Below are 27,350 nucleotides of genomic sequence, written 5' to 3' on the forward strand. Positions count from 1 at the left end.
TAATTCATGTCTTGACTATCTACAAGAGCCCACTCTCACAATTCCAAACACTCACAAAAGCTCTACACCACTCCTTGTACCTATTCCTTAACACAAGTGCAAGATAATCACAGGAGATTTCAATATAAATCCTTGAAAACATACAAACCAATACATGCTCATTTAAAAAATTATACAAGAAAATAACTTGCACACAATGAATCACTGTACAACAACATACACAACACTAGACCACATTTGGGCCAAAAAAAATTTTCATAACAAAAACAAACTACTACTACTGGATCACGCCATCGCATACCTACTGGCAAAACTCCCACACAACGAAGATTATTCTTAGAAGAAAAAAAAGGCGACCAAACTATTTCTGTGAACACGATTTCGGACATGTCTCTCGTGAACTATTCATCTGACGAGGAGGAGGAGGAGGAGGAGCAGCAGCAGCAGAAAGGTGTGCAGCTCGCCTCATCGTCAACCACCACAACAGCTTCGGCCTTTCCTTCCAGCAGGTTCTTTGCATGCTAAAATCTAAGTTTTGAAACCTGTTTCCCTCGCAATTCGCCCGTAAGAAGGTTTCTTTTTGGTGTTCTCCTTGCGCCTCTGTTTTGCTGTGTTTTTCCTGCATCTCTTGTCTACTAGAATTTGATGGCTATGGTATGATTAGCATGCTACGCCCTTGTAGTTCCGAGCAGTCTAGGGCATCTGAATGATGATGGTTACCAAGGCTGTTGGAAGAGTGAGTGGCGACAACTCTGATGCCAGTCAATCTAGTGATGACTATGGTAGTGATGGTATGATGAACATGTTTAATGCCATCATACTCTTGAGAAAGTGAGTGAATGGTGATTATGGCCTTTGGAATGGTTTTGTGGCATCAAATGGTGATGGGGCCATTTGATTATGATCTTCTACTTGATGGTAGTGCCGACTATAGATCTGGGCTCTTCAGTAGTTTACACATGGAATGGGTGACAATGGTGATTATGGCCTTTAATATGATTATGTGGCATCAACTCACATGGGATGGTGATAGGGCCATGCTATGCCCTTGTATATGGTTGTGTGAATGGCATCTGCCTGACAGCAGTGTTGATCACACCCAGTATACTTATGGCCTTGGTCAATGGTTGTTAATGTGCTTTGAAACCTCCTATTGTGGTTCTTTGTTATTCTTAAGAAAACCCTGCTAGCACATTCCTTTTTTGAGCATGCCATTCCATATCAGAGAAGTTTCGGCATTCCAGAAAATATGTTTTGTAAATTGAAAATAACATTTATTAGGTAAAATAGATAGTGGAGAAATCGAGTTCTCCAACGAAAAAGTCACCCTTTTGGAGACATTTGAGCCAGCCAATCACGTATGATGTAGCAAATCTTGTGGCTGATGATGCAAGAGGGTAGAAGAGAGAAACAAGCTACGTCTCCTAGCCTTCTTGAAATCTTCTCTCAGGAGCTGTGCCATCTTGGAACTACTTCAAATCATGTCCGAGGTAACAAACAAAATTTGTTCTCTTTTTTGCTTCAGGCCAATGGCTGTCGTTTACTGTTTTTTTTTTGTGTGCATGCACGTGTATGTGTGTGTGGAGTGCTGTTGTTTATGGTCTATGCATCTTGCTTTTTGTGAGAGATTCCAGGTTCGAGTTTCATTTTGGTGCCATCTTATGGATTACATATGGTCTGCTGGATTGGCTACAATGTTTAAAGATTCATCTCTCTCTCTCTCTCTCTCTCTCTCTATGAATACGAACAATATAGGCACATGCTATTCTAGTCATGATGGAGTTTATCATATCTTCTTGAGGTCAAGTTAACTACTAGTGTATGTTGCACTTTTATTGCAGTTTGTTGGCTACCATGGAGGTCCCAAAGCAAGATATGGACCTTCTTAGCTCAAAATGTAATTTAGGGGAGACATCATTGAAGCTGCCAGATGCTTCACAGCTGTTGGCCTCTTTTGGTTCAGTGAAAGACAGCATGGCAATGAATTTTCCAGTTGGTGCATCTGCTGCAAGAAAGAGGTCTGATGTGAATGGGTCAGCAAACACTCCTCATAAGAAGATTCCAAGGGGTAGTTTGCTGCCATCCAGGGTTTCTCCAGACACTGCAGGTGGATCCTTACTCCCACCTCAACTTAGAGGCAGGTTAGTGCAAAGTTTATCTTGATATTTTTAGTGTAATTTTTCCTTAAATTGTTTTACTATGTAATGTCTTGAGTCCTTAATGTAGCTAGAGTTTTAGAAAAATGTTGGCCTCTGATATTGCATCTCCGGAGGTTTGACAGAAACTCAATACGAAGGGCTTTGTGTGAATATATGCTCGTGTGTGTGTGTGTGTGTGTGTGTGTGTGTGTGTGTGTGTGGAGTGGGTGTGTGAGAGCGTATCTTGATACAAAGTTGATAGTTATATAGTCTTGTGGGTTGACTACCATGAGTATATAACATGCACGTTCCTAAAAGGTGAATTTGGGCATGTTCCTGGATTCATCTAGGTATATATATCTGATATTGAATCATTGCAAGTGAGTGGTTGTTGTTGTGAAAGGTGGTAATTTCCACCTTTTAAGTGTGAAAAAGTATCTCCCATGCAAAAACTAGTGTAGTGTGACAAAAGGGAGATTCTTCCTTACTTCTTGGGAGACTTGACTTTTTTGCAGAGCATAGGTTTTTCCACTCCATTGAAACCAACAAGGTTAACTCTCATGAGGAACAATTTGTTTGATGGCATTTGTATATGGATAATCCGGCATCTCCCGTGGGGAGAGTAAGGCCCTCAAAGCTTGTACATGATATTATTCTCCTTGGGTAATAAAATACTCGCGGGGGGGGGGGGGGGGGGGGGGGTTTGCCCATTCCGGCCTCTATGTGGTGTCACATGTGCAAGATCCATTTTCAGCATTTGTGGATGTTTTTGTCCAGTTGTTATGTTTCATGCAAAGTGATGATGGATGTGTTAAGGCTATGGCCATGTTTAAGTGTTTTAATATGCATTGATGGTATCAACAAGTGTGTCAAAGGCCCTAGTCCCCCGAGCGGCGCCGCGAGTTTCACGACACGTGGAGGACGAAAGATTTCTTGCGGCCTTAGTCGCAAGAGCAACACTAGCGGCTTCCTCAAGTCATTCTCCCGAGAGGATGAACTTCAGTATGTATAATGGTAAACTCGATCCCACAACTCAATTTGAAGCTTATTTTGCTACAATTAGAAAGAATGATAGTGACAGAGTGATCTTGGCTAGTGAGTATTTGGAAGGTGAGGCTATTCCTTGGTGGACCCAGTGGGCTCATGTCCACATGAGATTAGGTATGGCGGCTTACGAGTTTGTTCTCGATCTTAAGTGCCGGTTTCTATACCTCCATTACCTTAAGCGACTCGAAGACGAGTTTAGGGAGGCACATCAAAATGCGCAACTAGTCCTACAGTTTGCCAATAAAAACTTTTGTTTGCAATTGAGCATATCTGACAAGGACAAGAAAGGCCAGTCTCTTTATGGCCTTTTATGCAAATCTAGTGGGAGGTGCATATGTTTTGGTCAGCCACCTTCGCGAATTCACTCTCGCTTGCGCAAAGTGCTGAAATGAAGTACAATCTCGGAAAGCCCAATACATCCCTTCTATGCTTATCAGTTGCCTTTGTAATCTTGGTTTGAGACCTCTCAATGGCTGTCCGTACCTGTGCAAATGCAGTATCCAAGTCTCTGACATACTCATCTGCTGCAAAAATCTCATCCTTTGTACGAAGGATGGGTGGTAGTACCACCTTGCCATAGATAATCTCAAAGGGCGCCTTGCCCGTAGAAGTATGTACCGTATTATTGTAGGCAAACTCCACAAGTGGTAAATACTTCTCCCAATCCGATTTGCGGTCGGATACATAAGATTTCAGCAAGTCGAGGACGGCTGAATTTGCTATTTCACTTTGCCCATCTGTCTGTGGATGGTAAGCTGATGAGAAGTTCAGCTTTGTACCCATATTGTCAAACAATGCGCGCCAAAATAAGCTTGTGGTTCTAGGATCTCTATCCCCCACAATAGATTTAGGCATGCCATGGTGTTTGAATATCTGTGCCAAAAACATCCTAGCCATATGATCTGGCTTTATTGTCTTGCGCACGGGAATGAAATGTGCCTGCTTGCTAAACCTGTCAATGATGGTCCAAATAGCATCATTTCCCTGTGGCGTCCTTGGCAAATCCATAATGAAATCCATAGCAATGCTTTCCCATGGTTCATTTGGTATAGGCAAAGGCTGAAGTAATCCAGGTGTTTTATGTCGATCAAACTTGACCTTTTGACATACCATACATTCACGTACATATGCTTCAATATCCTTGTGAATATCTAGCCAAAAGAAATACCTCTCCAAAGCTTGTGCTATGGCCAAAATGCCTCTATGACCTGCATATGGAGGAGCATGGCACTCATCCATAACCTTATGGCAAAGGTTCTTTACCACACACATACGATTTTGCATCATGAGATATCCATCTCTTATGACATAAGATGGGACAGCAATACCCTCTTGCAAATCAGCCCATACATGTCCAAAATCGTCATCCAGATGATAAGTATTACGCATATCCGATAAGTCCTCATGGTATGCAACTGTAATAGCATGAACCTGTGGTCGTCTAGATAAGGCATCTGCCACCACATTCTTTTTCCCTGGAGTATGTAAAATCTGAAAATGAAACATTGAGAGGAAATTTGCCTATCTCATATGCTTCTCTGAGAGCTTACTTTGAGTCAAAAAGTATCTCAAACTTTGATGATCAGTTTTGACTATAAAATCAGCCCCTAAAAGATAGTGTTTCCAAATAGTAAGGGCATGAATTACAGCCAACAACTCCTCATAAACCTGTAAGTGAAGCTCTGCATGTTGCAAGCGTCTGCTCTCATAGGCAATGGCATGTCCTTCTTGGTTCAAAACAGCCCCTATGCAGTCCCCACATGCATCACATTCCACCACAAAAGGTTTGTGCAAATCTGGAATAATGAGTACCGGTCCCGAGATGATTGCACTCTTCAACTTTTGAAAGGCATCTCTCTCTTCTTGTGTCCATTTAAAGATTGCTTTCTTCTTCATTAACTCATGTAACGGAGCGGCAATGAAAGCAAAATGCTTGACGAACCTCCTGTAGTAAGCACACAAACCAAGGAAGCTCCTCACTTCATGGACTGATTTCAGCTCTGGCCATTCTTGCATGGCTTGTATCTTTGCGGGATCCATGCGCACACCATCCTTTGATACAATGTGACCAAGATAGTGAATTTCTGGGAGAAAGAATTCACTCTTTTTTGCATTTATGTAGAGCTGATTTTCCTTAGGCTCTTTAAACACAATAGCCAGGTGCTCACGATGTTGGGCTTCATTCTTTGAGAATACAATAATGTCATCAAAGAATATACCCGTGAACTTTCTATGCTTTCTGAATACCTTGTCCATCATCCTGTTGAAGGTAGCGGGTGCATTTGTAAGGCCAAAAGGCACCACCAAAAACTCATAAAGACCAAAGGCTGTCCTAAATGCAGTCTTGTGTACATCTTGAAGTGCCACTCTCACTTGATGATACCCACTCTTGAGGTCTATTCGGCTGAAACATGCCGAACCTTCAAGTTTGTCCAAGATGTCATCAATGCGCGGAATGGGAAACCGATTCTTGATGGTTATCTTATTGAGGGCACGGTAATCAACACACATCCTGTAAGTACCATCCTTCTTTTGAACAAGAAGTACCGGCGAGCAATATGGCGAGGAACTAGGCCGAATCAAACCCTTTTCCAAAAGTTCATTCACCTGTGCCATAATCTCTTCTTGTTGACTAGCACTCACCCTGTATGGTGGCCTATTAGGTGGAGAGCTACCGGGAATTAGATCTATGCAATGATCTTCCGGCCTCTCTGGTGGCAACCTTGCTGGCAAAGCATTCGCAAAACAATCTTTGAACTCATTCAAAAAGTTAAGCTTGTCTTGATCTAATGTACTAACATCAACACTAGAATGTTCAATGGTATCACGTACAAAAACCAAGTAAGAACAAGCTGATTTTTTTATTGCCTTATTAATTTGTACATGGCTTACAAGAGGTATGGTACTTCCAGTAGTACCAGCATCTACAGAGTGCTCACGACCTCTATGTACAAAGCTGATTTTCTTCTCTTTGTAAGCCTTAATAGGCTGTAAACGGTGATGCCAGGGCATCCCCAACAAAACATCACAACCTGTAAGAGGAGCCACTAGAAAGCTCTCATAGTCGAGGTAGTCCTGTATTTGTACACGGAGCTTACCAATGACCGGAGTTACATCAACCCGTTTGCCCTCAAAGGCGGCATCTGCATTCATTTGCATTCCCATGTCTTCCACATTGAGACCTATGGCGGCAGCCATCTGTACGGATATAAAGTTATCTGTGGAAGCATCATCAAAAAGAAACAAAGCGGGCTGATCCTTCAATTTGCCCCAAGCCTTGCATATGACTCTACTCTTGGGCTCATGCCCTGTATTACCCTGCACATCGGGCACAACATTCACAAGAGGCTTTTCCACATTAGACTCAGCATTCTTAGGATTCTGTGGGCATTTAGGATATATATGATCTTTACTGCCACACTTAAAGCATTTTCCAGCCTTCCTGTACTCTTCCAATTGCTGTTTTGAGAGCCCAAAATTGTGGCGTTTACCCCCCGGCTTCTTTTCGGAATCATCCTTTGCATCTCGGCCATCTTTGGGAGCATTCTTAGGTGGCTGTCCACCCTTTTTCTGGTCATAACCAGCCCTGAATTTGCTCTTGTTTTGACCTGCAAATGGCTTATTTGTGGGCGCTTTTATGTGCAAGTTCTCCGCAATCATGGCTGAGTGTATAAGCTCTTGTATGGTCTTATTTGGGTACACTCCCAAGCTTTGTTGAATGATGTGATGGAGCCCCGATTCAAACTTTCTCTTCTTCTCGTCCTCTCCAATATTCATGAAGGGAGTAACCTTGAGAAGGACTTTCCAAAACTTTGCTATGTATGAAGCAACAGACTCTCCCTCATCTTGGGACAGCCAATCCCACTCCTTGCGTACATCCTTTGCAAAGTTTGGTGGTAAGAATTGATCATAAAACTGAATTTTGAAAGAAGACCAAGTTGGGGCAGCACTTCCATCAAGTATTTTTGCAAGCCACCAATCACTTGCCGTATCCTTGAGATGCATTCCCACATGCCTGAGCATAGACTTTTCCGAAAAGTCTTCATTGCAAAAAGCTATCTCAAACTGTCTTATGAAAGCAAGTGCTTTGGTAGAGTCCATCCGTCCCTGAAAGTTTTCAAATTTTACATCCTTGTCACCGGACTTGAACTCTCGAGGCTTCTTGCTTCTATATGCATCCCTATGTACATCCTGTTCATCTGCATGATGATGATGCCGCGATGAAGATTCACGATCCCTCTTCGTTCTCTCTTGAGCCACACTCTCCAAATGAGTGGAAAGCTCAACACGAGAACGGATATGTCTTCTTGGAGCAAAGCGGGAATGAGTAGAGGATCCCTCATCCTTACTCTTCTCTTGACGTGCATCAGGCCTAGCACCAGGGACTCTTGTCCTTTCAGCATTTGGCACTTGCTGTGCTTTTTCTGCTTGTTGTGCATCATGTGCATCACCACGGGCAGCCATGAGGGGTGGCTTCTTGAAAGCCAAACTACCATCTGCTTCAGTGTATACATCACCCTTAACCATTAGGTATGCAAGTGCAAGCTCTCGGGGTTTCTCAACATCCATTTCCTTTGCAATTGCCTCAAAAGTGACTTCATGGACCGAAGCCTTTGCCTTCGCAGCCAACACCCTTTGTACATCCGGGTCATTTTTCAATGACCTAAGCTCTTCGGTTTCAGCCCTATAGCGTCGCACTTGACGCCTCAAAGATTCCAAATCAGAATGCATAGTGTCATGAGTACCTGCATCTCCATAGACATCATTGCCTGCAGCATTATCAGGTCACCACTTATGATTCCAAGCCTCATACCGTTTTCCAATGAGGGGAAAAACTGAGCTCTGATACCAATGTAACGGGAGGCGGACGCGTGTATTGGAATCGTATAAATGTGAACAAGATTCTGAGCACTTAACACTTGAGCATTACAACCACAAAGCTGAAAATGACAGTACACCACATAAAGGGGCCGATGATAGGCTGACCCCCCCCCTTTAGGTTATATTACCAAAAGAGTCTGCAAAGTACAAGATTACGGGTGCCTGGGGATTCACCACCAGCCTGCACCTGATTCTTCCAAATACATCATGAATGAATACATTTCAAACAAGAGAATCTGTAGGTACATCCGCCCTACACACAGGTACATCCGCCCTGCACAAGAGTATCACAATCCTCACTGGTACTCCGCTCTACACAGGATGTAAATGGATCTTTAGGCCCTGTTTCCACGCGAGAAACTGATCCAGAAACCTGTGTTCTCCGCGAGCAAGTGTCCCCAATGCTTGCCCTAAGCACCTGTTATACCAGGAATCCTTGAGACACATCCATGCTCACATATTCCATTGCTGTCCGGCCTGTTTTGTGCAATAACCAGTCCAAAACAGCAACTTTCTATCGTGAGAAATCCACCTGTAAGGGGTCCTACAGCCCTGTGGAGGTCCCTAGAGCTGTCCTGTACTGTCCAAGTTGACTTTGGACACCTGTAACCAGCCCAAAACTCGCAATAACCAGAAATTGCAGGTCTGAAATTTACCAAGCAGCCCTTTAGAAGAGTGTGGGGATCGATATCCAAGCTTGTGTGAGTCCGGGAAGCAAGCAACCAGCCCTGTAGCAACTCCCAAAGCTCCAACCAGCTCTCCAATGTGTTGAATAATGAATAAAACAGCCCAAAAGGCCTCTTGAGGGAGGCGCCTTTTTCCAGTGCCACCTAAGGGGCTTGGTGGGTACACATACTGGCTGACATGTGTCCCCATAAGGTGTCCAGGTAGGTGTCTAGCCCATAGTGCTCCATTTGTCCTGTTTGTATAAGTTTAGGTCCAACCAAATGGGAAATGGTCATAAGGTGTCCGGACTTCATTAATTTTGGTCCAACCAAAATTTTTCCTGTTTGTATAAGTTTAGGTCCAACCAAATGGGAAATGGTCATAAGGTGTCCGGACTTCATTAATTTTGGTCCAACCAAATGCAAACGCATTATAAGTTGTCCGGCCACTTATTAATGAGTGTGGACCTGCAAACCAATAAACTTTAGTAGTAAATGAAATAAGCTATAAATTGAGTGTGGACGCACTTACCACCTGCAAAACCCATAAGCCCACAGTTTTAGGCCCAAACAGGAGTGCACACCCTTGTCCACAAGGTGCCCGGGCGTCCCCGGTCCCTCGGACTTCACAAGCCAAAATAACAAGCATTGTCCAGGCAGCAAGACAATGTCACACAAAGTAAAATAAAGTTATGGCATGCATCATTTATGCATTGTGCACATGTAAACTTGGAGAACCACCTATCATCATTCTTGTACTTGAAAATATTCCGCCTGCCATCATAACACACCATGTGTGCATGGCCGGAATCCACACGGGCACCGCCCGAAAGTCCACAAATGTCCTGTCATGTCCTTGGACTCATATGCATCCACTCATATGATCCATACACATGCCCAGGTATAATACATACATGCATCCGCATGTTTCTAGGCCTGACACGCATCCGCATGTCCCTAGAATATAGGGGTTTGTGACATCCAGTATGCAAGGAAATATGTTTGGGGGCATGCAACCTGGAATGCAAGGCAATATGTTTGGTGGTATGCAGCCAGGTATGCATAATGAAATGTTTGGAAACATGGCTGGAATGTATGGTATGCCTGGTGTGGGAATGGGAAATGTTGACCCAATGATGGGCATGAATGTTGGGGGCAGCAATCTCGCAAAGCCACTTCCATATGATAATCTAACGCCTATGGGAAAGGCGAAGGATTACAAGGAAGGGGGAGCTGCACTGAAGTTTGATACATTCAGTGGGGCCAAAGATAAATTGAAAGCACTTACCTTTTTACAGCAGTTTGATGCTGCTTTTTCTGGTGGGAATTACACAGAGTCCTCTAAGGTGAGGAAAGCTGCCACTTTTCTCAAGGGCAATGCTTTGCAGTGGTGGTCTACTCTTCTTTTGCAGGGCATAGCACCCACTACTTGGGTACAATTTAAACAGGTCTTCTCTTCCGTATGGCTCACATCTACATTTGAGGTGGATGTTATGACTGCATGGCACAAGTTGGATGCTTCAAAATGTGAAAATTTGGAGGATTATAACAAGAAGTTTTGGGAAGCTTTACTCCTCCCAGTGACTTCTTACTGTGCAGTGCCTTTGTCTGAGCAGGTAGAGAAGTATTGTTGTGGGCTGCCCAAAGAGGTGCGAGATTATTGTATCAAGACAAGAGTAACGAACATGTCAAGGATTATTGAAAATGCTATGACAGCTAATGCGTTACTCACTGGAGGATCTTCTGGGTTTAAAGGCAGGAAGAACTTGAGCAAGAAAGCTGAAAAATCTGGGCTTGCTTCACGTGATGCTAAAGGGTCTTCAGAGACGAAGTATAAGAAGTTGCCAATGCCCAAGAGGACTTCTGAGGAAAGACAGGCTTTGAGAGATGCTCGGAAATGTTTTTACTGTACTGAAGAGGGACATATGTCATTTAATTGTCCCAAGAGAAAGTCCCAAAAGGACTCTGACAATAAAGGAGAGCCCAAGTCAAAGAAACCAAAACCTTCTGCAGGGTTAGTTCCTGATCTTGTGGGGGAACAGCCAGGTGGTGAAGAGACAGAGTTGTGCAGGGCATGGGGCAAAGTGAGAGATTAGAATGCCTTGATATTCTTTGATACAGGTGCTAGAGCCAACTTCATTTCACCAGATTTGGCTGGCCGATTGGGGATTCGTGCAGAGGAGATGGGGCCGTTACATGAGGCTAATATGGCTTGTCCAGGGTATGCAGAACCCGTTACTCCTATCATTGGGAAGCTTCGGCTTCATTTGCAGGGTTATGTGGACAGCGAAGAGTTCTTTATCATGCCACTTGATGACTGTGATGTTTTGTTGGGGATGCCATGGTGCCACAGAGTACATGCGGTGGTGGATACTTACAATAGGAAAATCACTCTGACTCATAGAGGGAAAGAACATGTATTGGATGTGAAACTCAAAGGGGAATTTGTTCCTATTGTATCCGCTTCGGCGATTTCATCAGTAATGAAAAAGCATCTTTCCGCGTACTTGATTTATGTAAAGGATGCACAAGATGATGAGTCTAAATCTAATTTGTCTATGTTAGATAAGGACAGGATTGATTTCTTATGTGGGTTTCAAGACTGTTTTTCCGAGTCATTGCCAGGAGAACTTCCTCCTGAGAGGCCAGAGGATCATGCCATTGATCTGATTCCTGGTAGTACTCCACCGAATAGACCGACGTACCGTGTTAGTGCTTCCCAATAGGAAGAAATTATGAGTCAGGTGCAGGAGCTTTTGAATAAGGGTTGATACAGCCTAGCTCATCACCCTTTTGCTCACCTGTGCTCTTAGTGCAGAAGAAGGATGGTTCTTGGCGCATGTGTATTGACTACAGGGCGCTGAACAAGAACACCATCAAGAATCGATTCCCTATACCGAGGATCGATGACATTTTGGACCGCTTACAGGGCTCCACAGTCTTTAGTCGCATTGACTTGAAAAGTGGGTATCATCAGATACGAATTAGATCCGAGGATGTGCATAAGACAACATTCCGAACCACGTTTGGGTTGTATGAGTTCTTGGTTATGCCCTTTGGTTTGACAAATGCGCCTGCCACATTTAACAGAATGATGGACAGGATTTTTAGGCCTCATAGAGAGTTTGTGGGCACATTCTTTGATGATATGATTGTGCATTCACAAACTGAGGAAGAGCATAGAAGGCATTTGGCCATTGTGTTTGCAGAACTCAGAAACCATAGGCTGGTTGTTAATGGCAAGAAGAGAGTTCTTTTTGCAGGAGATACATTTCTTGGGGCATATTGTGTCTAAGCATGGAGTCCGTATGGATCCAGCAAAGGTGGAAGCGATTCTTAATTGGCCAGATTTGAGGACCGTGCATGATGTACGCAGCTTTCTAGGATTGTGTTCCTATTACAGGCATTACATACGGTACTTTGCTGAAATTGCTTCGCCTCTTCATGCCTTGACGAAGAAGGCAACTCCGTTTAGATGGGCTGATCGGGAAATTACAGCATTCAAAAAGCTCAAAGAAAAGCTTACTTTGGACCCAGTACTGGTGTTACCGGACCTCCGAAAGGCTTTTGTTGTCCAGTGTGATGCATGCGGAAGTAGCATTGGTGCAGTTCTCATGCAAGAGGGACATGTGATAGCCTATGAGAGTCGAATATTGCAAGATGCCGAGAAGCATTTACAGGTTTATGAGAAAGAGATGTTGGCTGTAATTCACGCTCTTTCCACATGGAAACACTACTTGCTTGGGGCTGATTTCACTGTGCAGACAGATCATCAGACCTTGCGTTATTTCCTCACGCAAACTAAGCTTTCAGAGAAGCATATGCGTTGGGCAAACTTTTTGTCTATGTTTCACTTTCAGATTGTGCATGTGGAAGGCAAAAAGAATGTAGTGGCAGATGCTTTGTCACGCAAGCCACAGGTCTCTGCAGTTTCACTTGCTTATCATCATGAGCTTGATGAAATGAAAGAGCAGTATGCCCATGATGAGGACTTTGGCAGGGTGTACGATCAGATGTCTGAGGGTCAGCGGCATGAGCACTATACTCTCAGGGATGGGTTTTTATTGATGCATGGCAGATTGTGTGTTACCAGGCCATTGCGACTCAAGGTTATGATTGAAAGTCATGCTCCACCGTATGCAGGTCATAGAGGTATTGACGCCACGGTCAAAGCAGTGGAGACTTTCTATTATTGGCCAACCTTGAGAAGAGATGTTGATGCCTTTGTGAGGCAATGCATCGTATGTCAGAAGGTAAAGTTTGACCGTCAAAAGACACCAGGGTTATTACAGCCTTTACCTATTCCAGATAGACCTTGGGAGAGCATTGCCATGGATTTTATATTTGATCTTCCACGGACACAAACGGGCAATGATGGCATTCGGACTATCATATGCAGGTTCAGTAAGCAGGCTCATTTCATTCCCGTGCATAAGACGATCAAAGTGGATCATATGGTGAAGTTGTTCATGGCGAACATCTTCAAATATCATGGCTTGCCTACGTCTATCATTAGTGACCGTGATTCACGGATGACGAGTTTGTTCTGGAGAGGGTTGTTTGACAACATGGGTACAACTCTCAAGTTTTCATCGTCATTTCATCCACAAACAGATGGTCAGTCAGAAGAGGCTAACTCTACAGTGTTGGATCTTCTCAAGTGTTATGTGTCAGAGCACAAGCAACAATGGGAAAAGTATCTTCCTTTGGTGGAGTTTGCATATAACAACACTGTTCATACCTCAACAGGCAAGGTGCCTTTTGAGATTGTGGAAGGAGGGAAGAAGGTACCACCCATTTTGCATACTAAGGATAAGATTTTTGAGGCTGATCAGTATGTGGAAAGTTTGGATGAAGCTTATCGGAGGGTTAAGTTGGCACTCCAAAAAACTCAGCAAAAGCAAAAGAAAGCCGCAGACCGTCACAGACGTGATTTACAGTTTGCATTGGGTGATTGGGTTCTTTTGCGCTTTGAAAAGGCTAGACTCAAGAAGATGAAGGGTAAAGAGCGCTTATTCCCTAAATTGAGCATGCGTTATTATGGGCCTTTTCAGGTATTGGAAAAGATCGGTGAGGTAGCCTATCGCTTGAAGCTACCAGATCACTGGAGGATTCACAATGCTTTTCACGTGAGTCTCCTTAGACCTTTCCGTGGGGATGTGCCTGAGGATGTATCAGATGAGGGGTAGCACCTCCACTCCCTTGATACAGACAGGCTCAGATGACATCTAGAGGTTGTTGGTGCAGTTTTTATCTCACCCGAAGGTACTGAGGCTGACAGTACATCTGTTTATGGGACTTCTATGATATATGTGTACTAGTCACATGGGATTTTGTGGATATGTATGGTTCACAGTGGTATACAACTTGGACTATTACTACGCCATTGGTTTGCAGTGAATGTTGATACATGTGCATGGCTTAGAGAGATTGGGACGCTGATCTTGCCATATTGTATATTTCACTTTGGATACTTTGCTGTATCACCAGAATGCAATCGAGGATGCTTGCCATTTTTCAAGAGGGGGGTATGTCATGGCCCTGTGAAAATGAAACAGCACAAGTGTGGGCATGGTGGTTGCTGAGTCAAAATATTGAATGATTCACATGGGGGGTGCCCGGACAGAGATAATGATGTGTGGACATCCCTAGGTGTGAAGGGGGGAACTTTTTGAAATTGAATAAAGAAATACCGCAAGGGGCGCCAAGCTTTGGGACCAACAGGTGTCGCTTTGTTTTCAGATTTGGGCACTTTAGCTCCAATCTATTTTGGTTTTCAAATCTAGACTACAAGCGGACGGGTGACTGCTAGTCTACCGCACTTTGGTTCATACCAGAGGCGGGTTTCACCAGAAAGCTCAGGCAGGCAAGACCGGTGGAAAACTGAGTGCTGAGGAGACGGCTCAGTACAAGGAGGAGGGTAGGTGTTTCTTTTGTCACAAAAGGACACACTTCTAAGGATTGTCCAAAGAAGACTATCACTCCACAGACCACCACCTCAGCCTCCACGGCTTCCATGGTGAGCCCAACTCCCACATAGATCCCAGTGGCTGTCCCTAGTTCTTCGGATCCGAGTTCTTTGGTTGGTGCAATCGTTAGCCAGGAGCTCGAAGATAAGCAGAAGGGCGCCCAAGGCCGGGAGTATGAGAGCAACGAATTGCTTAAGACCTTTGGCTACATAGGTGGCCAAAGAGTCATTGTCTTGTTCGACAGCGGCAGCACGGAGGATGTGGTCACGGAACAGGGTGCTTGGCGAGCCCATTTCGTCTGGACTTTGGTAGACAAGAAGGCTCAGAGATTTAGAACAGGAACGACGACGAGCATCAAGTTTGAAGCTCAAGGTGCTAAATTAGTGATTTAGGGCGTTGAGTTTGTGCGAGATTTTATAGTTGCCCCTCTTATAGGCGCATACATAATTCTGTGAATTCAGTGGTTTCACAAGTTCCAACCAGATATTGATTAGGACAAGCACACTTTTCGGATTATCCGGAATGTGTCCAAAGGCCTAGTGACTATTAAATGTGAGCCAGGAATCTCGAACTTTCCTCTCATAAGCCACTTGTAGGCTAAATGAGAAATCAGGAAAGGCGCACAATGTGCGATGATTTATATCCAGACTGCCCAAACGGTGGCCAATGCTTTAGAGAAGTACCAGGCTCTCTATGAAAAGTTTCAGAAGGTTTTTCTTTGGGACAATCTCCCTCCCCAACTCCCCCTGTCTAGACTGGAGGACCACAAGATAGACCTCATCCCAGGCTCGGATCCCCCGAGCAAGTTTTCATACTGCATGTCCAAGGCAATGGAATCAGAGTTAGACCGCCAACTCCAAGAACTGTTGCAATCTGCCCCTAGTGTGTTGCTCTTTGTAGCACTGATCGTGTTTGTCAGAAAGAAATACGGTTCTTCTTGATTGTGTGTCGATTATCATGCACTCAATAAACTGACTATCAAGAGTAAGTTCTCTATGTCTCGAATAGATTATATTCTTGAGAGGTTGGATGGAGCCAAGGTGTTCTCGAAACCGGACTTGAAGAGTGGGTATCACCAGGTGAGGATTGTTGAGGGGGACATTCCCAAGACAGCCTTCCGTACGGAATGGGCTCACTATGAATTTGTGGTTATGTCTTTCGGCTTGACGAACGCCCCAGTCACATTCAACCACATGATGATGCGGGTTTTCTGGGACTTAATTGAAGAGAGTGTGTTCATATTTTTGGACGACATACTTATATTTTCAGCTACGGTTGAGTAGCATGACATTGATGTGGAGAAAGTCTTGAAGTTGCTCGAAAGCAACAAGCTCTACGTTAATGAGAAGAAGCCGGAATTTTATTTGTTCGAGGTTCACTACCTTGGATACATAATAAGTGCCGAGGGCATCCGACTTGATCCAGCCAAGGTGGCCGAGATTGTCAATTGGGAGATACCATAGAGCACATACGACATCAGATCCTTTGTGGGTATATGTCACCATTTGGTCCATCTCCATTTCTGGAGCCACTTCTATGGAACTGCCACTCCATAGAGCGGCCAGATTTGTGCCATGTTCACATGGGGCCAGGCCAGTGTCCCATGTGAAAGGGCCAATTTTAAGGTGTCACATGGACGGGAGCCAGATCAGTGCCACCTGTGTGCGACCAGTGCTGCGTCACATGGATGGGAACCAGTTTCGTGTCACCCGTGTGATTTGCTTCGTGTTGTATGGACGGGAGCTTGTTGGTGCCACCCGTGTATGGCCAGGATGGTGTCTTACCTATGGGACTGTCACTCCATAGGAAGACCAGGACATATTTATTTATATTTGTCGCGCTAGTTTTGTGCCCGAGAGGAACCTCTTGTACAAGTTTCATGAAAGGGAGATTTCGTCCATTATTTGTGCTCATGCATTTATGCCTGCATGCATAAATTTGTTTTTGCATGACTTGTTTGTGTGTGTTTGCTTGTTATGTCGTGTCAGTACACTGAACGGGGATGCCCCCAATGTATCGTGGAATGCTGTTTGCTGACTTGGTGGTGTGGCGTGTGAACAGGTGGTAAGTATTGTCATTTTGCCCCTTTTAAAATGTAAAATCCGTAAGCTATGGTTAACTTTAATGTTTATAAGCTAATGTGTTCACACACATTTAAAATAAGGGCTGGACATTTTCTTTTGATGGTGCCCATAAGTGTTAATTATGCATTAAGGCTTTATAACCTTTTAAAAAAAGGCTTTGCATGGAACTTTAGTATGACCACACTCCTAAAATTTAGGAGAGTTGCTATTTTTGGTCCGACTCCGATGGAAATTCTGTTTGCGTCATTACATCTCGAATTGAGCAGATACCAAGAGTTGGCAAAGTGCCTATGAAAGAATGTCTACCAGTTAGGATATTTTAAGAGATAAAGTTTATGGAAGGACCCATCTCTTAGATTGGGACATGTGGCAAGAAAGTGGACCAAAGTGAGACAAGTGGCCTGACACTTGTTAGAAATTGGATCAAAGTGAGACAAGTGGCCTCACACTTGTCACTTCAGCTATTGTGTGGCTCTCCACTTGTCATTGTAACCTTCTCTTGCCATTTTATCTCATGGGAGGCCCAAATCTATAAATTGGAGCCCTCTCTCTTCATTAATGGAGGCTCTCTTGCTGCACACTAGCCTCTGCCATTGTTACAGGTTGCCCTAAGGATGGCTACTCTGTTTCTCTCTCTCTTGAAGGCTGCCCATGAAGAATACCGACTGTTGGGGACTGTTTTGGAGGCTTTCATCGCGAAGAAATACTTAAGGCAAGGGTATTTAATCATTTATTATGATTTCTAGCCCCTTTACATATGGTCAAGAGACAGTGGAGTATACAGATGCATATACCTACCTTGGTGTGGTTTTTAGTGGCCCACTATTTTTCTTGAGGACAGCAGCAGAGACCTATTGTACTTGTTGTACCAGCCCTTGTACTTGCTGTACCAACCATTGTACTGGCTCTACAAGCCCTTGTACCTACTGTACCAGCCACTGTACAGGTTGTACCAATCCTTGTACTTGCTGTACCAGCTGTATCAGCCATTGTACTTGCTGTATCAGCCACTGTTCTGGTTGTACCAATGTCACACGTGGAAGCTCTGGGGGTCTTCTTTCAGCCTTGAACACCACTGGCGACATGCTGATGCAAAATACAGACATGAAGAGAGAGAGAGAGAGAGAGAGAGAGAGAGAGAGAGAGAGATGCTGGAAATTCAGTATATTCATATAGTGCAAAAAGGTACTCAGTCCACAGTCCTAGGCTGCCTCATACAAAAGGTGAACATCACCCAAAATCTGGTCCTAATGCTCGACCCTAAGGATCCACCCCTTATGGGAGTGAATGATTTACGATGAGGAGCAACCTGCCTATTTATAGGCCTTTTGGACAAATGAAACGCTGGCCGACTGCTGTCGGACTAGCCAACTGGACATTATCTTCAATAACTGTTGGTCGGGCTGCGCTCTCTCCATAACTTGAGGCGCCTGCTGCCCGCCTCTGAACTGGTACGGCCAACAGTCTCCTGTCTCAACCGATAGCACATCCCATGCTTTTCCATGCCCTGCTCCAAGTCCATACTGCACCTTGTGCTCCAAATCCTAGCTTTAATGGTCTTTTTCTTGGCTGCCCCTTCTGGATTAGCCCTGCGAATGTCCATGAGCATGTCATGCACAAGACAACCAGCCCTTGTACTGGCTGTACTAGCCATTGTACCTACTGTACCAGCCACTGTATCTATTGTGCCGGCTGAATGGAGAGCTGAACTTGTTGTACTAGCTGTATTGCATGAAGACCCGTGGTTTTTGGGAAAGAATCAGTACCCACACGGAGGTATATGGACTATATTGTTGGCTCGGCATTTCTACAGCCTGTGTTCCGGCTTGGTAGCCTCGTGTTGGGTTGTGTTATGGCATTTGTATATGGATAATCCGGCATCTCCCGTGGGGAGAGTAAGGCCCTCAAAGCTTGTACATGATATTATTCTCCTTGGGTAAGAAAATACTCCCGGGGGGGGGGTCGGCCCATTCCAGCCTCTTTGTGGTGTCACATGTGCAAGCTCCATTTTCAGCATTTGTGGATGTTTTGTCCAGCTTTATGTTTTATGTAAAGTGATGATGGATATGTGTTAAGGCTGTGGCCATGTTTCAATGTTTTAATATGCATTGATGGTATCAACAAGTGTGTCAAAGGCCCTAGACCCCCGGGCACCGCCGCGAGCTACATTGGTATCCGAGCATAGGCTTCCTTGGAAGCGAAGGCTTCGTTCTATCAACGAGGAAGAGAAAAGATCTCAAGTGGGGGCCACACTGGGACATGTGGCAAGAAAGTGGACCAAAGTGAGACAAGTGGCCTCACACTTGTTAGAAAGTGGATCAAAGTGAGACAAGTGGCCTCACACTTGTCACTTCAGCTATTGTGTGGCTTTCCACTTGTCATTGTAGCCTTCTCTTGCCATTTTAGCTCATGGGAGGCCCAAATCTATAAATTGGAGGCCTCTCTCTTCATTAATGGAGGCTCCCTTGCTGCACACTAGTCTCTGCGACCGTTACAGGCTGCCCTAAGGATGGCTACTCTCTTTCTCTCTCTCTTGAAGGCTGCCCATGAAGAATACCGGCTGTTGGGGACTGTTTTGGAGGCTTCCATCGTGAAGAAATACTTAAGGCAAGGATATTTAATCATTTATTATGATTTCTAGCCATTGTACTTGTTGTACCAGCCACTGTACTGGCTGTACAAGCCCTTATACCTGCTGTACCAGCCACTATACTGGCTGTACCAGCCCTTGTACTTGCTGTACCAGTTGCACCAACCACTGTACCTGCTGTACCAGCCACTGTTTGGCTTGTACCAGTCCTTGTACCGGCTGTACCAGCCATTGTACCTACTGTACCAGCCACTGTACCTATTGTGCCAGCTGAATGGAGAGCTGAACATGTTGTACCAGATATATTGCATGAGGACCCGTGGTTTTTGGGGAAGAATCAATACCCACATGGAGGTATATGGGTTATAATGTTGGCTCGGCATTTCTACAGCCTGTGTTCTGGCTTGGTAGCCTCGTGTTGGGTTGTGTTATGGCATTTGTATATGGATAATCCAGCATCTCCCGTGGGGAGAGTAAGGCCCTCAAAGCTTGTAATGATATTATTCTCCTTGGGTAATAAAATACTCCAAGGGGGGGGTCGGCCCATTCCGGCCTCTATGTGGAGTCACATGCGCAAGCTCCATTTTCAGCATTTGTGGATGTTTTATCCAGCTTTATGTTTTATGCAAAGTGATGATGGATATGTGTTAAGGCTGTGGCCATGTTTAAATGTTTTAATATGCATTGATGGTATCAACAAGTGTGTCAAAGGCCCTAGTCTCCCGGGCACTGCCGCGAGTTACATTGGTATTAGAGCATAGGCTTCTTTCTATCAATGAGGAAGAGAAAAGATCTCAAGTGGGGGCCACACTTACCATCATTACTATTAAGCATGGCCAACCACTTCATAGCCTATGAAGCAAGAGCATGAGAAATAGATAGCTTGGTCTAAGGATTTATGAATTCACAAAATTTATGTTGGAAGTATGGAGTTGGCTTTATGTGCACATGTTTAGCACTCTTTCCATATGGATATCGTGGATTATATTATCAAGCTTACAGGCAACCTATATGGAGATATATCTGAGGATATCTGAAGGTAATGGTGAGGAGATATTTCTTTTGGCTTCATGATCAACCTGGCGCAACGAATACATGATATACATGGTATCTAGTTTTTCATTAAGCTTGGTGATTGTGTTCCAAAATTTCACTCCAAGCTAAGTATACTTTATGTTTGCAAAGTTGGTGCTTTTGCTATTTACTATGAAGTATTTTTGATGTTCACTAACCCTTGTATAGCCATGCAAGGAGAAAGGTGTTATTGTTTTGCCTTGAGATGGTTTCAGGGAAACATTGTTTATGCCTCTCTTTATTGGGATGGACTAGATCTATGGAGATTTCTTTCTTGGACGAGATTTATATAGATATTGGGCTTCACAAGCAATTTCTATGGACGAATCTGTCCGAGTTTATAGAGAAGAAATCTTTGGATATCTCATGGATACGATGCTTTTATGGATAAAGTCTACCTCTACTCGAAGGTGTGTGGTTAGCACGGAGTATGTGGTAAGAGTTACGGTATACAAGGATTATGGTATACAGGTCTATGGATTCCTGGACTTCTTTTCTAGGGATTTGGATCTATCCTCAGGTTTATTGATTATTTTTTTTGGCTCTATTTATTTGGGATGCATTGGACTTATGAAAGTCATGGTTCACATACCCCGTGTAGTGTTCTCTTGTCTTACGTGCTCTCTTAAAGATTGTTTCTACCATGTGTGGGTGGAACAATAGAGAGCAGATGGAAGGGAACATGGACACTTTAGAGGGCAGTGTCGAGCACAACATACCGTGTGTAGTGTTCTCTTGTCCTACGTGCTCTCTTGAAGATTGTTTCTACCATATCTCGGTGGAACAATAGAGAGCAGATGGAAGGGAACATGGGCACTTGAGAGGGTAATGTGAGTTGGTGGCCGAAATGCCTACAAACTATTAGTGGCCGAAATGCCTATAAACTATGTGTAGCAGAAATGCTTATGGAACACCAAGCTATCTATGCCTGCCAGTGATTATTTTATCTTGTTACTTGAGCCCACCTCTCATCCAAGGTGTGTGATCAGAGTACCAACACGGAGTGCAAGTGGTAAAGTGGACATGACGCCTGGTTGGCACGAGACTTATGTCTATGCCAAGTGTCATGTGGACCAATGTCGTGTTGGCAGGAGACTTATTTTGTCCCACCCATTTACTTGGGACATGGATTATGATATCTGGACTTATGGGATTGATTTGTCTCGCCCATTTACTTGGGACATGATTATGATATCTGGACTTATTGGACTGTTTTGTCTCATCCATTTATTTGGGACCTGGATTTATTTATTTTTTAAAGCAATATTAGAATCACTATCTCCCCATACAGAGGCCAAAAGGTTCATTGTTCATCTCACCATGCATGTGGATTCATGTTGGGATTGTGAGAGGGCAATTCAATGAACACTCCATCATACACGTGGATTCGTGTTGCGATTGTGGAGTGAGTGTTTCATTGTTTCCATGCCATACTTATTGATCAGAGTTGGGATTGTATGGGAGAACATGGGAACTGTTGGGATTGGGAGAAAGGATTGCCAGAAGTATGGAGATCCAGCTTTTCTGTCACTATGGTTTGTGCTCTTGAATGGCACCAGTTTGTGTGCATAGCACATGTTTCTGTGCCAGGCGCTAGTTTCTTGTGCATGGCACTTATTTAAGTGTCTTAGCACCTGGTTCGTGATTTTCATTGGCATATGATTATCTCATTGATATTGGTGATTGAGACACAATTGGCTCTTGTGCTTGTGTCTAGTATATCTTCCATGGAATTCTCGCCCATTTATTTTGGAACATGGTTTTGATATTGGTATTATGGAGACTTATTTAGTCTCACCCATTTCTTTGGGACATGGATTCTTCAGTTATATTAGATTTTTGAGACGGTCTCGTCTCTCCCACTTAATGGGACATGATTATATGGCTTGAAACTTAAAGTTGCGGACAACTTTTAAGAAGCTGGGGACGATGTCACCAGCTTGGACATTTCCCAGTATGAAAGGAGTCTGGTGGACTCTAGGATGTCTAAATATTTGGAAAGTACAAGCTTTGGGAATGGGGGATTATCCTAGAATACAAAGGACCACACTCCTAAAATTTAGGAGAGTTGCTATTTTTGGTGTGACTCCGATGGAAATTCTGTTCGCGTCATTACATCTCGTCTTGAGCAGATACCAAGAGTTGGCAAAGTGCCTATGACAGAATGTCTACCAGATGGGATATTTTTAGAGATAAAGTTTATGGAAGAACCCATCTCTTAGATTGGGACATGTGGCAAGAAAGTGGACCAAAGTGAGACAAGTGGTCTGACACTTGTTAGAAAGTGGATCAAAGTGAGACAAGTGGCCTCACACTTGTCACTTCAGCTATTGTGTGGCTCTCCACTTGTCATTGTAGCCTTCTCTTGCCATTTTAGCTCATGGGAGGTCCAAATCTATAAATTGGAGTCCTCTTTCATTAATGGAGACTCTCTTGCTGCACACTAGCCTCTGCCATCGTTACAGGCTACCCTAAGGATGTCTACTCTCTTCCTCTCTCTCTTGAAGGCTGCCCATGAAGAATACCGGCTGTTGGGGACTGTTTTGGAGGCTTTCATCGCGAAGAAATACTTAAGGCAAGGGTATATAATCATTAATTATGATTTCTAGCCATTGTACTTGTTGTACTAGTCCTTGTACTTACTGTACCAGCAACTGTACTGGCTATACAAGCCCTTGTACTTGTTGTATCAGCCACTGTACTGGATGTACCAGTCCTTGTACTTGTTGTACCAGCCACTGTACCGGTTGTACCAGCCCTTGTACCGGCTGTACCAGCCACTGTACCCACTGTACCAGCCACTGTACCTATTGTGCCGGCTGAATGGAGAGCTGAACTTGTTGTACCAGTTGTATTGCATGAAGACCCATGGTTTTTGGGAAAGAATCAGTACCCACACGGAGGTATATGGATTATATTGTTGGCTCGGCATTTCTACAGCTTGTGTTTCGGCTTGGTAGCCTCGTGTTGGGCTGTGTTATGGCAATTGTATATGGATAATCCGGCATCTCCCGTGGGGAGAGTAAGGCCCTCAAAGCTTGTACATGATATTATTCTTCTTGGGTAATAAAATATTGCAAGGGGGGGGGGGTCGGCCCATTCTGGCCTCTATGTGGTGTCACATGTGCAAGCTCCATTTTCAGCATTTATGGATGTTTTGTCCAGCTTTATGTTTTATGCGAAGTGATGATGGATATGTGTTAAGGCTGTGGCCATGATGGTCATCAATAAAAGCCATGAAGTACGTATGTCCACGAAAAGAGGGAGCCCGCATAGGATGAAACCGGCCTTCAAAAACTTGACGGGCGGTGAGCACACTTAATCACACTTAAAACTCTTTATGAACTGGATTAATAAACTTGGAGGAAGAAGAAAAAGAATAAGTGGAGCTAGAGTGCTCCTGCACAAAAGACCAATTGGCCCCAAAGCGTGGCGCTCCCCAGGTATTTATTTATCACTTGAAGTCGGCGTAGCCCTTGTACAATTCTGTAACACGTGGAAGCTCTGGGAGTCTTCTTTCAGCCCTAAACACCACTGAGAACATGCTGATGCAAAAACGCAGACAGAAGGGAGAGTAGAGAGAGAGAGAGATGCTGGAAATTCAGTATATTCATATGGTACAAAAAGGCACCTAATCTACAGCCCTAGGCTGCCTTCATAAAAAAGGTGGAATACACCAAAAACTGTCCTAAACTTGGACCCAACTCATAAGGAGTTGAATGGTCATAACAATGAGCACTTTGTGCCTTTTATAGGCCCTTTGGAGCATTGGAGTGCTCGCCGACTGGCTTGTCTTCTCCAAAAATGCAGCGCCGTCTGGTCTTCTTGCAGTTGACAACAGTTCCCTGCTTCCGACAGCATCAAACACAGCTGACAGGTCCTTCATGTCTTCCATGTCCTGCCCCAAGTCCAACACTGGCCACTTCTGCACCTCATGCTCCTAAATTCTGGTTCTAGTCTGTTTTTCTGGCTGCCCCTTCTGGATTAGCTTCTGAAAATGTCCATGGCAATTCTTGCACATGACATCCCCCTCTGCTAAACTTGATGACGGGATTCCAACTTGTTCTTGGATGACTATCATCATCCCATTCTTTTCCCGACGTCTCTCTGTCATCCATCCATCTCTGGCAACCCTTTTCTCTTAAAACTCGGCCCGATCTCCAAAACCACTCTGACTCTGAATAAGATCTATGCATCTATTCCCTCCAGTCCCCAATCCATTCCTACCTTGACTCTGAACACTGTCTTGGTCTTCATTCCTGAGAAATGAGTCTGGCACTCTCACATCACCCCTTGGAGGATAATCCTCCCTTGGAACCGTTGCCCAAGAACCTATCTGGCTCACAGTCCCTCTGGCTTTGTGGAACACCACCAACAAACCTCCTGGGAGCTCTTCTCGTTCCTATGTTCCTTGTCTTGGGCTTCGTATCTGTCACCAATTGGCCGACCATTTGGTCCATCTCCAGATTTGTGTCTCGTTCACTTGAGGCCAGGTTCAGTCATGCATGTGCTGGAGTGAAGCGATAAAGGGGGGGGAGGGGGTGCGCATAGGCGAGAAAGGGAGAGGCGGGCAGATTCAGTCGCTCGAGGGGTGCGCGATCCAGCTCGTGTTTGTTTTTCCATTGTCCTTGATAGCTTTTTTTAGTTGATCCTTGGGAGAAGTCCCTTACAAGTGTGCACATGACATCCCCTCTTGCGCACGGGTGCAAATGATGCTCCACCTCTCCAACCCGGTACGAATCGTCTAGTGAATTTGCTCTTTGTTCCATACACCTGTTTGAACTCCAATAGCATGGCTACTAGACCTGTTGTCTCCAAATATGTCTCTGCCACTGCCTCCTCGGGAGCTGCTGGCACTAGAACTAGCCCCTTTGCCTTTGGATGGTCAGCTAGCATGGTAGACATTACTTCCAAATCGCTCATCTCAGTTTGATGGGCGAATAGAGAGGGTGAATCATGTTGTGGAGGATATGCTTTGCACATAGGTCTCTAGCAACCATTTGATGGTACATCCCAATGGTCTAGTTTGCCTACACCAAAACTAAGCATTCATTGTTACAATTCATTTATGCTTATGTACGGATATCAGATAGATACCCGCTAACATTGGGACTTCAAGGCATAGTAATAGGAAACGGCCGTTTCCTAGCTGGAAACACAAAAACACCGTTTCCTGAGGGTCGCCTAATCTCCAATAAAAAATCACCCATTGATTTGTCTCATCTAATGCTTGCTTAGTGATTTTCTACAAATTTTGCTCACTATTTATTTCAAATTATGATGGTGTACTCAAACTTTTCCCTGGCAATTAATTTTCTCATTATTTTTATATTATGTATCATACATCAACGGTTTCCTTGCCGTTTCTGTTTCGTAGACGTTTCTGTTTCCTAGTTTTGAGCTATTGCCGTTTTCCAGAGGCCAGCCGTTGCTGTTGCTGTTACCTTTTCCATTTCATACAGGCCTAATTTGGGGTTAGGGGACCTTGAGGATTAGTGAAGCAAGATGTGATTACAAAGGTTAAGGTCTTTAGCTTTTATTAGGAGTTAGTTAATTCATTAGCACACTTGATTCCTTTTGAGATGCTTTGTGACGTTGAATCATGCACTTTAGTTTTTGCAATCTTGCTGGTTGAATTATCAAGCAGCCGTCTTGAACTGAGAGTGGTTCTTTTTTTCCAAAAACAGGAGCAATGTGGCAACGGAGGACCTGGATAAGCTTTTTACGAGAAAACAGAAAACCAATTGATATAGGGTGAAAAATTATTCCTGTGAAGAACTAATGGATCAAGATTTCAAAGCAGCAACCCACTCTCTTTAAGTGTATCACAGGTCAACAGCTAGCAAGTGTTTTAGGAGCGTCTGAAGATATCAAGAGGATATTAATCTTAGCAAAAGCTAGGTGTTTTGGTGCAAGTTTCTTGTATGGACATGGGATCACCATGTAGTTTATTCATGAATGCTCAAATACCTTGATCAATTGTCTTCATCTATCACATGAGGATGTTTGTCTGATCACCCAAGGCAATAAATTCTGGCATTCACAGTGATTGTGGTTCTGATCACTCAACACAGCAACAGAAGGTTTTTTGATACTTCATCAACTGCATCTGTGTTAGAAGAGCTAACACATACATTCCTATATGTATAATTGCTCTGATCATATAGTTGGCTAGTTAATATGCTGGCCCTCTCTCTCTCTCTCTCTCTGTGATGTAAGACCAGTTTTCATGCTTGTCAAATCAACATAACCTTGGCATGTTAAAAGTTGAGCTTACGGGTATTTGAGCTTTAGGAATTGTAGATGGTCATGGGTAACTGCTTGGGGAATCTTTAGTCCCTTGCTTATTCCTATAATATTTCTGGCACGATACATAAAGTTTGCCCTTTTTGACATCTTGGTTCCTTCCTATTTGTTCTGCCTCACGGAAACTGATTCAAGGCAGCTTCAGATTTTTTCATGGCAAGGCACATTAATCTTGTTGTTTAGCTGCTTACAACATATAGCACCATCTTCTTAAAAGATGGGAGCATTACAAAGTGGGTGATGGGCACCTTCCAAAAAGATCATGGAAATGTTTACCAAACATACCTCCCTTCCTAAAGGTGATGCCAAACCCATAGTAGAAGTTGATTAGGAGGTTACACACCTCCTAATCCATTATAGAAGTTGATGTCAAATTTTGGATGATCTTTTAGTATTGAATTTATGACTTGAAGTCAAGACCTTGATTTGGTTCAAATACAAAGTGCTCATATCTATCTCATTACCTGCCTGGGAGGAATCTTTATGATGAGGATGAACAGCTTTAAGAATCTGCTTGTGGTGACCAGTGCTGGATTCAGGCCATGGCCATGGTACTTGCGCAAAAAATCCTTCATGGGGTAGACCATGCCCGTGGG

The 27,350-nt window shown here is 44.0% G+C and overlaps 1 protein-coding gene across 2 annotated transcripts; it reads left to right on the forward strand.

Annotated features, from left to right (window-relative positions):
* The first annotated feature begins 281 nt into the window (after positions 1 to 281).
* Positions 282 to 26,644, forward strand: LOC147621133 (uncharacterized). 2 transcript variants are annotated; one of them, XM_086823868.1, is made up of 3 exons: positions 282 to 509; positions 1,842 to 2,107; positions 26,136 to 26,495. In XM_086823868.1, exons 1-3 carry the CDS (start codon positions 388 to 390, stop codon positions 26,204 to 26,206), a joined length of 459 nt encoding a protein of 152 aa, XP_086679994.1. In that variant the 5' UTR covers positions 282 to 387; the 3' UTR covers positions 26,207 to 26,495. The 2 variants fall into 2 exon arrangements, with proteins under 2 accessions (XP_086679994.1, XP_086679993.1); XM_086823867.1 differs by having other exon boundaries at positions 288 to 509; positions 1,842 to 2,141; positions 26,136 to 26,644.
* The last annotated feature ends 706 nt before the right edge of the window (positions 26,645 to 27,350 follow it).

Source organism: Cibotium barometz, chromosome 30, assembly GCF_041138505.1.
Source record: "Cibotium barometz isolate CiBa-2024 chromosome 30, ASM4113850v1, whole genome shotgun sequence".
NCBI classification, from domain to species: Eukaryota; Viridiplantae; Streptophyta; class Polypodiopsida; order Cyatheales; family Cibotiaceae; genus Cibotium; species Cibotium barometz.

Excerpts from the sequence above, each read along its gene's own strand:
- LOC147621133 (XM_086823867.1), top strand. The coding sequence starts at position 388 with ATGTCTCTCGTGAACTATTCATCTGACGAGGAGGAGGAGGAGGAGGAG. Across the intron at positions 510-1,841 it reads TCGGCCTTTCCTTCCAGCAG|TTTGTTGGCTACCATGGAGG; the intron begins GTTCTTTGCATG and ends CTTTTATTGCAG. Across the intron at positions 2,142-26,135 it reads CCACCTCAACTTAGAGGCAG|GAGCAATGTGGCAACGGAGG; the intron begins GTTAGTGCAAAG and ends TTCCAAAAACAG.